At 37.1% G+C, this 13233-nt stretch overlaps 1 protein-coding gene across 2 annotated transcripts in view; it reads left to right on the forward strand.

Annotated features, from left to right (window-relative positions):
- The window catches only part of VWA8 (von Willebrand factor A domain containing 8), a 200726-nt gene that overhangs the window by 152920 nt on the left and 34573 nt on the right, over nucleotides 1–13233 (forward strand). For both annotated transcript variants that reach the window (XM_050896862.1, XM_050896870.1), the window contains exon 37: nucleotides 809–1013. In XM_050896862.1, the coding sequence (XP_050752819.1) occupies nucleotides 809–1013 (205 nt within the window). The remainder of the gene's footprint in view (nucleotides 1–808; nucleotides 1014–13233) is intronic.

Here is a 13233-nt window from a genome sequence, read left to right on the forward strand (position 1 = left end):
CTAAAATCTCACAACCTTCCTCCTTCTGGCATAGTTAGCCTGGTCAAATGCTAAGATAACTCTTCTTCAGTTGAATTAGTACATGGCGATTTCAGTCATAGGTAGAGGCATATGTGTTACTGCTTCTTTTATCTTTGAAGATTATTAATTGTACTATTAATGCAAGTTGCCAAGTCATTATGCACGTCATTAACAGTACTGAAAAAATGCAAAGAATCTTTCGCACTTTATCTAAATTTCCCTTCATATTATGTAGCTATTAGGCCCTCTGTTTGAGCAGTAAATTTTTGTGTGCAAGTTGACTGTTTAAAACAGTGCTAAGATTCTCTATGCATAAAGCTGTGCCATCTTTAAATAAGTGTTTAAATCTAAATTAAAGCCCTAGAGAAAAGTGTTACTTTAAGTTGGTGGAAAGGTATTTTCCTCAGTGCTTAGGTCATGTTCTCTCCTATTTCTTTTGTAGTTTTATATTTTTCTATAACACATTTTTAAATTTTTCATATTCTTTATAATTTTTTGTAAAGACTGACTATTTTCAGATAGATGAGATATAGCAGTGGGTTAGGCAACACGTTCCCTTTCAGCCTGGTCTTTTATACTGCTTTTTATACTGACAAGTATCTTTTGATCATATCCAGTTTCAGTAGGTGGAATGTTTCAGATAAAATAGTGGGTCTGCAGGGCTTAGTTACAGTCTCTCATGGAATGAGGATGTAATTTCATTTAATTCTCACCTTAACTACAGAAATACTCATCCTCTTTTTAATTGCAGCTTCAAGAAAAATCACATTAATTCTTGTTTTTTCAGATCACAGTCTCTCTCTCCATATACGTCTTGGCTCTCTAAGATCTCGGATGCCGATGCCCTGTTGGCACCACTGGGCAAAGTAGGTTTGGTTACTGTGGACATGGGAGGCAGTGTGAGGCTTTGGGAGACCGGGCTGGACAGCCTCCAGCGGTCACTGCAGGACTGGAGGAACATGATTGGCCAAGAAGATAGTCGTCCTGTCCAGGTAGGGGTTCACAAAGCTGAAGTGAAAAACATTTGGCAAAATGAGTTGCAAATGAGTTTTCAGCTGGGAGAGGGGTCGAGGGAGAGCTGTGTTGAAAAACACTGTGAAGTAGAAATATGCCTGCGAGAAAAATGGAATAGACGTCTTCACTGAAAAAAAAGACACAATAGCTTAATAAAAAATCTTATTTGTGACCCCTGTAATTATGGTTTCTGACAGTCTCTTTGTCTTGCAGTGTTTGTATTTTTGCCAAATTCCAGTCCATTTGAATGCAAATCAGTTCTTTATCTCCTGCTGATTTTTAACTGCAACTTTCAAAATGTAGAATAATGAAATTAATTTTTAAGGAAAGCATATACTTTTCCAGAGTTCAGATACTTGGAAAAAATTATTATGTTTGTACTTTAGAAAAGAAACTTGAAACCTAGGTGAAAGATGCCTTGAGTTCACAGTCGTGCCTTTGGCTAATTGTGAAAATTCTCCCAGCTGAGCAGAGTTACAAGGGTCTCCATGCAGCCATGTTCTCATGTGGAATGTTTAGGTAGATGTTGAAAATATACAGCATATACATGTATGCTGTGTGTGCATGTATGTGTGTATACACAAGTGTTAATGTACTGGCTAATGTGTGTGATCACCATTGCAACACGGAGGGAAAATTCAGGACTGTTCAAATGCATCTAGCATTGCAATTATTTCTGTTTCATGAATTTCTGTAGCCACTTTCACAGTACATTAGAATGGGAAAACAGGATGAGTCTTTTCTAAATTAGATCTCTCTATATTTTTGTTTACAAGGAGTCCAGGTATCTCAAGTATGAATGGTATTTATTAGGCCAAAAACATAGCTCTTCTTTCACTTTCTTTTCCCAGTCTGAGCTCCCTTTCTACAAGATGTTCTGCAGTTACAGAAACTTGTGCAAGAGCTGACATGTTCTTGTTACTGGACCTCAGCAAATGCCTTTCATAAAAGTCATGAGAAAAGGAAACTGTTACCCAGTAGCAGGGTTGTGTGTGTGCTTGTTGCTTTACCAGTGCCATTTTTATTACCAATGCAGTAGCACTAGCACCATCTTATGGTCAGATATAGTCAGTTTACACCAGCCCAATTTCATCTACTGATCAAGTTGACGCGTAGAAATGAAAAGAGCCAGGAGGAACAGTTAGAGTTTTAGTTGTTTTAATGGTTGGTTTTCCTTCTTTTTTTTTTTTTTGATAACGTGATTTATTCAACAGTATTACTGTACTGTCAATCATAGTCAACTAAATATTAGGGAATACTGGCTTGGAAAGTACACATCATCAGAAAATTTTAAGTCATTTAAACAGTAATGTCAAGTAACCATTTTAAAAAAAGGCTAAGAAGTTTTCCCACAGTCATAAAGTAGTTTTCAAGATCTGTTGTAGAACTTCTCTCTCCTGACAGCCTGCCTCTCTAATTAGTAGGCACATTCCAGGGTAAAGTCTTCTTAGAGTATCTTTCTTCTTTCCTCTGTCAACACAGGGTATATAGCTCAAGTCAGTGGTTTGTCACAACTCAAAATGGCATACTGTTTGATCTGAGCTAAAGGGCTGAAACAAAGCCTCCTATGTGATCTTCAGACTTGTATGATTATCACTAACTTCTGTTTCTCTACTTTACACACTTTGCTTTAAATGGAAAAATAATGAGACCTAAGAAACTTTGTTTACAAAGGCATTAAAGAGCAATAAGCAATAAATTAAATATTTTATTTTATGTGCATCTCCAATAAGATAATAGACACATAGTTGCTGTGTAAACTCTATACTTTGCTATTTGGAGATAAAGGCCTTCACCTTTCCTACTTAACTCAATTTTTCAATGGACCTAGACATAAAAGCAGTGCTTTATTACAGCATTCATTTGTGGAGATGAAAGGATCCTGTTAGCTTGAAAACATATTAATGTAGATTCCCTGTGTAAGGTAAGCATAGCAAGAACTCCAGTGTTTCCTGTTATAGAGGCAATTACTTTGCTAAGAAAGCTGCAGCTAAATATTTCCTGATACCTGTTTTTACAGAACTGGAGATATTTTGCAGCCACGTGTTGATCCATTCATTCAAGTGTGTGAAAATCACCTTCTTTTGTATAATGTTTCATGCTCATGCTTGTGTTAAGTATCTTGGAGTCTAATGAGGCATCTCTAATTCCTTGACTAAACCCATCATTCCCAATCATCTTGTAGCAGGAGCTCACTTAAGAAAATTGTCAGTGTTCCACATATCACTAGAATTCATTCCCCACCCACCCCCAATTTCCCCTTCCCTAAAAGCTGCCATTGATGCATCCCACAAAGCTACTACAGGCTTAGCAAAGCTTATTAGCCCTTCATGGTGATGTTCTTAGACCAACACGAGACCTGTCTAGGTGGTTGAGAACGACTGTTCTGCAAAACCACACAGAATCTCTCTGAAGCTTCCTGACTTTTCAGAGAAAAAAGAATTAAAGGGCTTTCAATATAAATATAGATTCAAAGAACTGGAAGCAAATCTTCAACCAGGCTTCAGTTGGAACTATTGGTGCTATCTTCTAGGGCTGCATTTTGGCTTTCACAAACACATTTGATCTCAGAAACAGGCTGGATGTACATAAGCAATGAAACAGAGGAAAACAAACAGCTGTTCCACTTATAATCAGTAATTAGGCTCCCTTGACATAATGTTGTGGCAGTCTTCAAAATAGTCAACATTTGTTTTGTGTTGTTGATACACTCAGCAGAGTTCAAACTGCTGAAGTCTTGAGGCTACAAAAATAGTTTCTGGAAATATGGTTTATGTTTACATAAGTTTGTATTTATATAGGCAGGTCAGAAATTTTCTTCATTTATTGAAGTTTTAAACTCAAAATATGAGTACAGTATTCTGAAATGATCAAATTGGAGTACCTAAAATACAAAATCTAAACAAAATACTGGATTTTCTAGAGCTATGAACTCTACTTGAAATCCAAAAATTATTGAGCTTTTTTTTGTTTGGTGTTTCTGAGAACAAGGTCACTTAATTATCAAATATCTGAAAAGAATTTGAAAGACAATTTATTTTTAAAATCTTGCCCTAAAAGTTTCATGGCAGTAGGCAGACATTGATAAGTTTGTGTTACTTTTTGCATCAAAGATAGAAATTAAATTAAATTGACAGAAATTAATTAGAAAAAATACTGATTACATTCTGATATAGTTGGACTGTTGTTTTTCAGTAAGCATTGTTTACTGTTATGTCTCATTTAGATAAAGTACAATGCTTACATAAAAATAATTAAAAGGTGCATCATGTAGAGGTGTTTCAATAGATGGTAAAGCATCGTGCCCTTTAGGCACCTGAAATCTCTGCAACGAAATCTTTTTTCATTTATCTGTGATTATCAGCAAAACCATTTATTTCTGTATTCATTTCACTTATGTTCACTCGCTATAGACTGTTGCCCAAAATGTTTTGTGCTATGTAAAGGTTATACTCAGAATGTCATTGTTTTCAAAAGTCCCAGGACATACCCAAACCTGTTGAGTGCATAAAAATGTACTTGGTCAAAGATTACAAAAGTGTGGGCTTGTAATTAATGAAAATATATATCTGAACCTCGAAATTGAATCACAACATTTTTAGCAATCCTTGTGTAGTCTTGGTCTGGACAGTATCACCATGCAAAATGACATCCCAAAGCTCAGGATAGTCTCTTGTTATTTCAGTACCAAGATTGTCCAAAGAAGTGATCTGATTGATAAAAAAAAATACATTGTTGTAATCTGAGATTTCTTAGGGGTTTATTTTGGTGGGTTTTTTTGGTATCTGTGTTGTTTTATGTATGTGTGGAACCTGCAGTAGATGCATCATCTCTTACGTGCATGAGATGAGTTTTTGAAATCACAGTGCTGTGTGTTTCTGGCTATAAAGGCCTAATGAGTTAAGTATTTGCAACTCTTTTGATTTCCTATGGATTCCTCTCCCTCGTTTTCAGTATAGCAAGCCTTCCTCATAAACATTCAGGTACCTAGTTGGAAATGAAATAATATTTTCATCTAAGTGAATAGTTAACAAGGAAGAAAAAGCCAAAAAATAAGACTTCTTTCCATTTTCCCATCTTTTCTGCTGTAATCCTAAAACAGAGTCACAATCTCCTGGTAGATCCCAGATCTTAAAGCTCAAAGCCTGCCTGTTCTACAGTACACTGCTTCTTCAAGGGTGGTTATTGCTTACATCTATTTGGCCTATGACAGAGGCCCACTCTACATAGGCGTTCTGTATAGTATGTGTTTTCCTCAGAAACTTAAAAATCTGAAGTGTTTGGCTCAGGTTATATCTGCTGTAAGAGCTCAGGTGGGTTTCTTAAATGATCCAGATGCAGCCAATATAATGTCAAGATCACATACTGTAGGACTGAACAGAGCAAAGATACAGCAAATGTGAATTGAGTGGGCACCAGCCTTGCTAATACCCGCTGTTTAAAAATAGATAAAGTACTTGGCATTGATAGCTCAGCTACCAGAATTTTCTTCTGCTTCAGGTAGTAAACTTACACCTGTACTCACCCATGAGCAAGTGCATGCGCTGTGTAGAACCTGAGTAATAAAACACCTCCATCATCCCAGCCCTTTAGTCTCAAGACTGATGGACAGTACTCAGCTTAAAAAAATCATGTACTTCTTTGTAGGTGGGTCAGTCCAAAGGAAGTGTGTAAGAGAGACACTGACACCTGCTCAGGGCAGGTTTCCACGCACTGGGTCAATGGCTTGAAACATTTCAACAGCCCATGTCACTGAAGACCATTCACGTAGTGTCTATCAGTAATAGTCCACCTATTGGGGGCAGACCTTTATTTGGACAATTTTTTAATATGAAACCAGGCCCTTCCAGAGACAAGAAGCAGCCTGGAAATGTTCTCTCCCTTTTTTTTTTCCCCACTTTGCTTTTGTGACTTGACCCGATCTGTCTATTTTCTAGCAAAAAGCCAACTGCACAGTTAAGTCATGTTAGAGTTCACAGCATCACAAAACTGAGATGGTGGAATGAATCTAGAAAAACACATGAATGAGAAAAAAAATCTTTGTTTGCTTCTCACCAGTGGTTTGAACAACAAATCCACTAGGGACAGTTCTGCAGTAGTGTGTAGAAATTCATGCAGTACTGGCCCACATTCATTCTGTTAGAAGAGGTCCTAGAGGTGGACAACTCGTCATGACTTGGATATACTTTGGATATGTTTTGGGCCTTGGCACTAAAAGGAGACATGAATGAAATGTATGTAAGAATAGGGAAGGCTTTAGATTAAGGTTTTGGGAGATTTCATTCAAGATCTTCTGCCCTGGGGAACTGACTGAGAGAATAGTTTTCTGTCAAAAATGAATGCTTTTATCTTAAATTGCGATTCCTTGTCCCAGTAGCGCTAGAGGCATGTTCTTTTGGTTTGTGCTGAGTAGTTAACATTTTACTGATACAGTGTTTCCACAAAGCATGAATCATTGTAACTAGCTAAATGGAGAAGTAAAAAAAAATTACTTCATCCATCCATAACCATTTCCCTATAGACACCTCTAAACATTTACATATGTAATTATTGCAACATCTGGAACCAGTAAGCATTATCATTGCTTTCCAGAGGAGGGAACTGAGACATAAGGAAGGAAGGTCACTTGTTCAAATTCACGCTGTATGTCTACACTGCAGTGTCAGAGGTGGAATAAATGCAGTATACACCCGTAAGGATATATAAACATACTTTGTACCTGTGTTGCCAAGCTGAGTAGCTTGAATGTCCTTGAATGCTGCAATCAGTACGAACATACCTTAACTTGGGCAAAAAATTGCATATAAATGCAGTGCAGCCACCTAAGAAGACAAATGTCAACTCTAGATAACTCGAGGTTGAAACATGCTTAGCTGAGATGAGTATAGGCATATTCAGCAAAACTCAAGAAATGCAATAAATAGGCATTTTTCTCAGATTTAAATGGCTGTCTTCACAGTCTTATAGCAGCACTTAAAAATGATAACAGAACACATAAGTTATTCTGTGTCCTGTGAACAGCTAGAAGACATGAACATGTGGTTCATGTCAGTAATGTAAAAGAGCAATATATATGTGTTCATCCACCAATAGCTAAAAAAATTAAGGGTGTTTTTTTCATGTGTCTTAACTGCTCAAATCATCCACGATGCAAGGACTTTTTGCTAAAACCACCATTTTGATGAGTTCAGCAGCAGTCAGTAGTAGTTCCCGAAATTCAGACTTTCTTCTGCAATCCATCAGTTAACCTTTAGATCTGATGAGGGCAAAGACAAACACTAAGTAGCTATTATGGAATGCCAGGTCCATCATTAGAAATATATTTAAAATGTGTTCCTGTCCCACCTAGACTTCAGGTAAAGCCTGTGTTGAACTGGAGTCAAAGTTGAGTACGTTTTTAAAGTAATTATAACGCCAAAAATGTCAGATTTATTGTTGAAGTTAGAAGAAAGACAATCATGTTAAATTGGGGGGGGGGGGGTGGACATATGTAGTTGTGTGTATATATATATATTCACACACATATATATTTACGTATGTGCACACATGCATACACACACACACGCACGCACATATTCAGTTTTTTGCCCAGATGTCATACCTGGACGTTGACTCTCTTGAATTAGAATTACCTCAGGAGATCGTCATAACTTTGCAGGTACCCAATGCAGGGACTGTATTTCATAATGAACAGGAATTGGAAGTGGATTTAGAGGAAGAGATTTTAGAGCAATTTAGGAAAAAAGATCTCGGGATCCCTGTGTTACACATACACTTAGCCATGAGGAATGCAACAATATTTCTCCCTCCTTTCGTCAGGTCCTTGTCTGTAGTCAGCCAGTTAACAGACCTGTTAGCACAAGTCCTGCCCCTTGTCTGGCTTTTGCACCCAAAGTGTTACTTTATCTGGTGTGTGCCTGATATAGAGCTAGAATATAGCTGAGGCACCTACCCAGACTCAGAAAATGAGAAACTTTCTGTGGATGTATTCACAGCCTCCTTTTTCCCAGATGCATTTTTATCTCTTAGAATGGAGGGGGATGGATACAGTGGATGGCCTCCACTTGCAACAGTGAGAGGTTCAGAGCAATCATGAAATACGTGGAGATCATCAGGAATGCAGGATGATACAGTATACAAAATACTGTCTACTAAAAACTACAGAGGAATTTAAAAAAGAAAAAAGAAAAAAAAAGTGTCATGGTTGTTAACAATCTTTGCAATTTGACTTCTCCATTGTATGGCCAGAAGAAGGGTAAAGAGAAGGTGGCTGATAGGTAGTAGTGCTTTTAGTCCTGAATTAATTATAGTAGATTTTTTGGAAGGACTCTTAGATTTGTTTCTTTCATTCCCTCATAGTGCTATTACAGAACAAAAGAAATATTGTGTAGCTGCCTTTGAGTTTTCATAATAAGATGTAGGTGCTTGCTTTAGAGGTTTTTGGGAATCACCTGTACAGTTGTTGTGGAAATAAAACATTAATAACAAAAAGATCGCTCTCATTTATATGAAATGAATGTCTATGTTTTCCTTTACGGCAGTCATGCCTTGGTTTATTAATGGCTAAACCCTTTGAAAACATGTTTCAAGTTCAGCTAACTCCTGGAGTTTCATTGATCAAACTGTCTTATTAAAATCTTAGCTTGTTTACAGAGGGTCACCTTTTCTTTCTAACAATTTTTCACTGAAACCTATGCTCACTAAACACCACACAGCCTTCCATGAGCCTTGGTGGAGTATCAGGAGATAAAACATTTACCTCCCAGAGAACGATAGACATGGTCAACTATACCCTTTACCCTGCTTTTTTTCGAGACTGTATTAGATCAAAAAAGCAGCAGGTATATTGTACTTAATAAATAAGGCTTAGTTTTTACAGGCAAAAGCAGTTCAGTTTCATTGCTTTCAACAACGTTTGCATGTACTTGCACATAAGCAGCTCAAGCAGGTTGCTGTGGCTGTGCTTGGAAATATTGAAGAGTAACAGCAAGGAGAAGGAGTAGGTTCCAGCTCCAGACCTGTAGGCATTTCAGTGTCTTACTTCTGAGCTAAGCGTGTGAGTTCCCGTCGTAACCAAGAAAGCCTGAAGAGCTCACCTTGAAGGAGACAGTGAATGGCTCTTCAGACACCACTGCCCTTAGTGGCACCTCAGACATCTGACTTACCTGGGAGATCCCTACCTGTAGGTGTCTGCAGTCTGGATCCAAAACCCATCCTCAATGTGCAAGACATTATTTACGGATTTATGGAAATAGATTCTTAGAAATGGAGGGGGGGTTCATTTATGCCTCTTTCTGTTATTTGGGCTGAGACCAGAAAATCTGTAGTTGTTTGATTCTCTGCCATCTTTGGGTGATGATCATCTTACTCCCGTCCTTGAATAGTCTCACTTATTCTATTTGTGTTCCACTCAGCAAATCGCGCGGAACTCTACATGAATTATTCACCCTTTAAGTCAATTAATATTTTTGTTTTTATTGAATCCATTCTTTTTTTCTTTTGATTTTCTGAAGCTGCAGTTTGTACTTGCAAGTTTAGGGTAATGCAAGTTCATCTGATGAAATTTATTTTTTAGGTTGGTTGTTTATCTGAAGAATAATTGATTCAGGAGTTTCAGTGATCCCAACTTGTTTTTATTTGCTGCTCAGGATCTACTTTAATCTATACTGGCGATTTTTAAACTATTTTTTTTCCTTTTTTAAAAGTGACATTGTACTTTATAACATTTTAACAAAAATCCAGCCTTTTCCTAATGGTAATACTGAACTGGGCAAAGCTGCAGTTCTTGATTCGAGATAAAAGCATGACGTTTAGCAAGAGTGGCTAGTACCTTCTCCCCACCACCACCCCCGGTTCTGTATTTTCCACTTTAGACCGAGTAGTTTTTGTGACCACATGAGGGCATCGCTGAGCTAATAACAGTGATTTTGCTCATCTCTTAAATCCTGTCGGTGCAAACCCCATAAATGATGAAAAATATATGCAGTGGAGAGTTTTTGTAAGTTTGGAACAACCATATGATGGCATTCTGCAGTCTTGCGTGGGATCCTGAAAAACTTGAAATACTACAAATTACAGAGTTATCTAGTCAATAAGTGGATTACAAGGTATAGTTTGATAGCGTTTGCACTTCTGAGATCCGTGAGCGCCAAGTACACAGTCTAGGTCTGTGACCTTTTCCTGGACTGCATGATTCATTTTAGCAAAGTGAGGAGTAGCAGACATATACCGCCCCTTGAAGCAAGGCATCTGAGTATGGGGAAGCATAAGACTGGAAAGCCACGAACCCACAGAGCTCCATAAGTTCACATCTCTAAAAGTCTCCACTGGGTAAAGCAACTCAGATAAAGATCATCAGTTCTCTGTCAGATACTTTTTCTCATATAAATGTCCTCAGCTGAAATGAGGCCCTTGTTGGAAGCACTATACAAACATGTCTAAAATACATTCCCTTTCCTAAAGATCTTCCAATCTAATTAGAGCAGACAGACAAAGAGCAGGAGTGGAAATAACCTTAACTTTCTGTTAGAGCAGGCTGATCCAGCACAAAGTTCCTCTTTCTTCCTCTGACCTTCCTGTGAAAGCCCAGAGTTCTCATGGGAGAAAATATAATAACCTCAACACGCCGTCTTTCAGATCTCAAAAAGTCTGCAGCGGTGCACATTGCTGACGTAAAGGCTGGAGCCTCTAACACCAGTGAAATCCCACTGTCCCAGCGAGACAAATACATACTAATAATTCTGCCCTTATGAAAGTTGTTCCTTGATTAGTGAAAGGACAAATGTAGTGAAAATTTAAATCATCTGATCTGTTACAGTAGTGCTAAATATAGGAGGCTTTCCTTTAGAAAACAAAACAACATAGTTGATCTTTAATAACTTATGTGTCTGCTTCTTAAGGACAGATTTGACAAGGTCCTAGGTCTATAGAAAATAAGGCTTTTCTGCTTCCACATGTTATTTTTTTTCAACTTTCTTTTGCCCATGCAATGTCCCTGTGGTTTTCTGTCCAGACTATTCCAAATTGTCATAATGTGTTCACTTATTCCATCTTTCTAGCTGTTGATTATTCAGGGTACTCCAGAAGAAACCAAATTCAGTGTTTTCTGAGTTCATTGATGTTAGGAGGTGTGTAGTAGTCATGATAAATAACCAAGCTAGACATTATCTCTATCTGTTCTGATAATATTTTGTAGTGGATTAGCATACTAAAAAGATGACCACCTCACATCTTTTAGTTGAAAAGAGTTGACTAGGCAATTTTTAATAATGACAGAGGAAAATGGAATTTACACAGGTGTTAACGTAGCAGCAGATCTGTTAGATGGAAGCAAATGTATGATATTCTCTCATTACTTCATTTAGTTTATCCAGCTTTTAAGCCACAGAGTGCATATTCATGGACAAAAGACTCTAATGCATCTACTGCTGGAGAGTTTCTGAGGTGGTTCTTAGAATGACAGCATTTAGTTCAAAAGAAGACCCACAGCAACAGCAACTGTGTTTTATATAGTGGATTGGGTTTTTTAGCTGATGTATAAAAACTTCATTTGCAAGCAAGGTACCCCTTTTTTTGTGTTTCACTCCAAATCTCCACCTCTTCCCCCACCCAGATTCACTTTTCTAAAATTCCATTAAAGCTATGATGCTTTGAACGGTTTTGTTATTTGAGACAGAAGTTTAATGCCTGTATGAATTTTAAAAGCTACTTTTAGAGAGAAATGTTCACAGGAGTCAGATAACGCGTGAAGCTTCATTAGCTCATTTTGAATTCTTGCAAAGTTTTACAGACAAGGTAGAGAATCAAAATGAAGCCAAATGAATGAAGAAAACCTATTAAATGTTTTATGCTGCAGTGCGACTCATGTTTTTTCATTTCAGGATACAATTGAAGAAACAGAGTATATTTCATACATTATTATTGTCTTGTCTAATACTGAATATTCCTTTCTGTGGAAAAATTACTTGTGGGCTCAATTTTGTGCTGTTGATGTGAATAGAAATTGTGCTATTAATTTTTAGCACATAGAAAAAGGCTGTACATGATACGGTACAAGTAAAAGTAATAGAAGCCATTAGATTTTTTTTGCCTATTTTTGCCTTTCTCTCACTAGTTTGTGTAAGCAGATTATAAAATGTTTTCTTTCTGTCTTTGGTAGAATCAGTTTTACAATAGAATGTCAAACCACCATGGAACAGGCAGATTAGCCTTTGATTTGCCTGATGTGGAACTTTTATATTCTCTTTGAGAAAATAATGCATATATTCATGCTGCTGATAAAGAATGTGTTGGAGGAGAGGATGTTCTTGTGACCTGTTAAATGCAGCCTAGGGTAATACTGAGGTTTTAAGGTTGTTGGCGGGGGGGCAGGGGATAAAAGAAAACAAAGATTTTGTTTCAGGGAAAAATCAGTCTTTTACACATCCACTGAAATACATTCTGCATTCCATGGAATACATTTCCTAATCCTTTGTGCCACTGTGGGATGGATTATTTAATGCCTTTTTCACCTGGAGAACAGTCATGTTTTGTTACAGCCAAAGTCAATCTTCTTTCCTAATAATGTATGGTTGTGATAAAAGATTTTTCACTGATTTTGATGAAGAAATTAACATCTCCCAAATCACCTGCAGGAGAAAAGTCTGAGATGTTTTCACTTCTTTTCCTGCAATGATCTTCTGATACATGCCCAATCTTTGTCCACAGTGCTAATGAAGAAAGCAAGCTATTTAAGAAAACATCCATATTTTAACTTTATAGTATTTGTAGTGTTTTTATATTCATATAATTCATATTTTTCAACAATAAGTTATTGCATTATATGGAAAGTAACACATATTCTTCATTGACTATAAACTGCCCTGTTTAATGTTGGATGTTAATGAAAAGGCAAAGTAGCAGATTAATTCTTTCCCTCCATGTCTTCTGATACTTTCTAACTTGCATCTTAGCAGGGTTCTTTCCTTTATGATAAAAAGAGTAAATGAAAAATGGGATCTTGCCAGCCTCGATCCTGCCTACATGTACCTACTTTCCAGGACTGTGTAATCATGCAACTAATTAATCTATTGCACACCTCCTTAATTTACATTAAACTAAGCACCTAAATCATGTGAACTGTATTCCACCTCAAATCTTTCTGATCAACAGTAAGAAACACCCAATAATGCAGTATTATTACGAATACTAGAATAAGTG

This window comes from Gymnogyps californianus, chromosome 1 (genome assembly GCF_018139145.2).
Source record: "Gymnogyps californianus isolate 813 chromosome 1, ASM1813914v2, whole genome shotgun sequence".
Taxonomy (NCBI): Eukaryota; Metazoa; Chordata; class Aves; order Accipitriformes; family Cathartidae; genus Gymnogyps; species Gymnogyps californianus.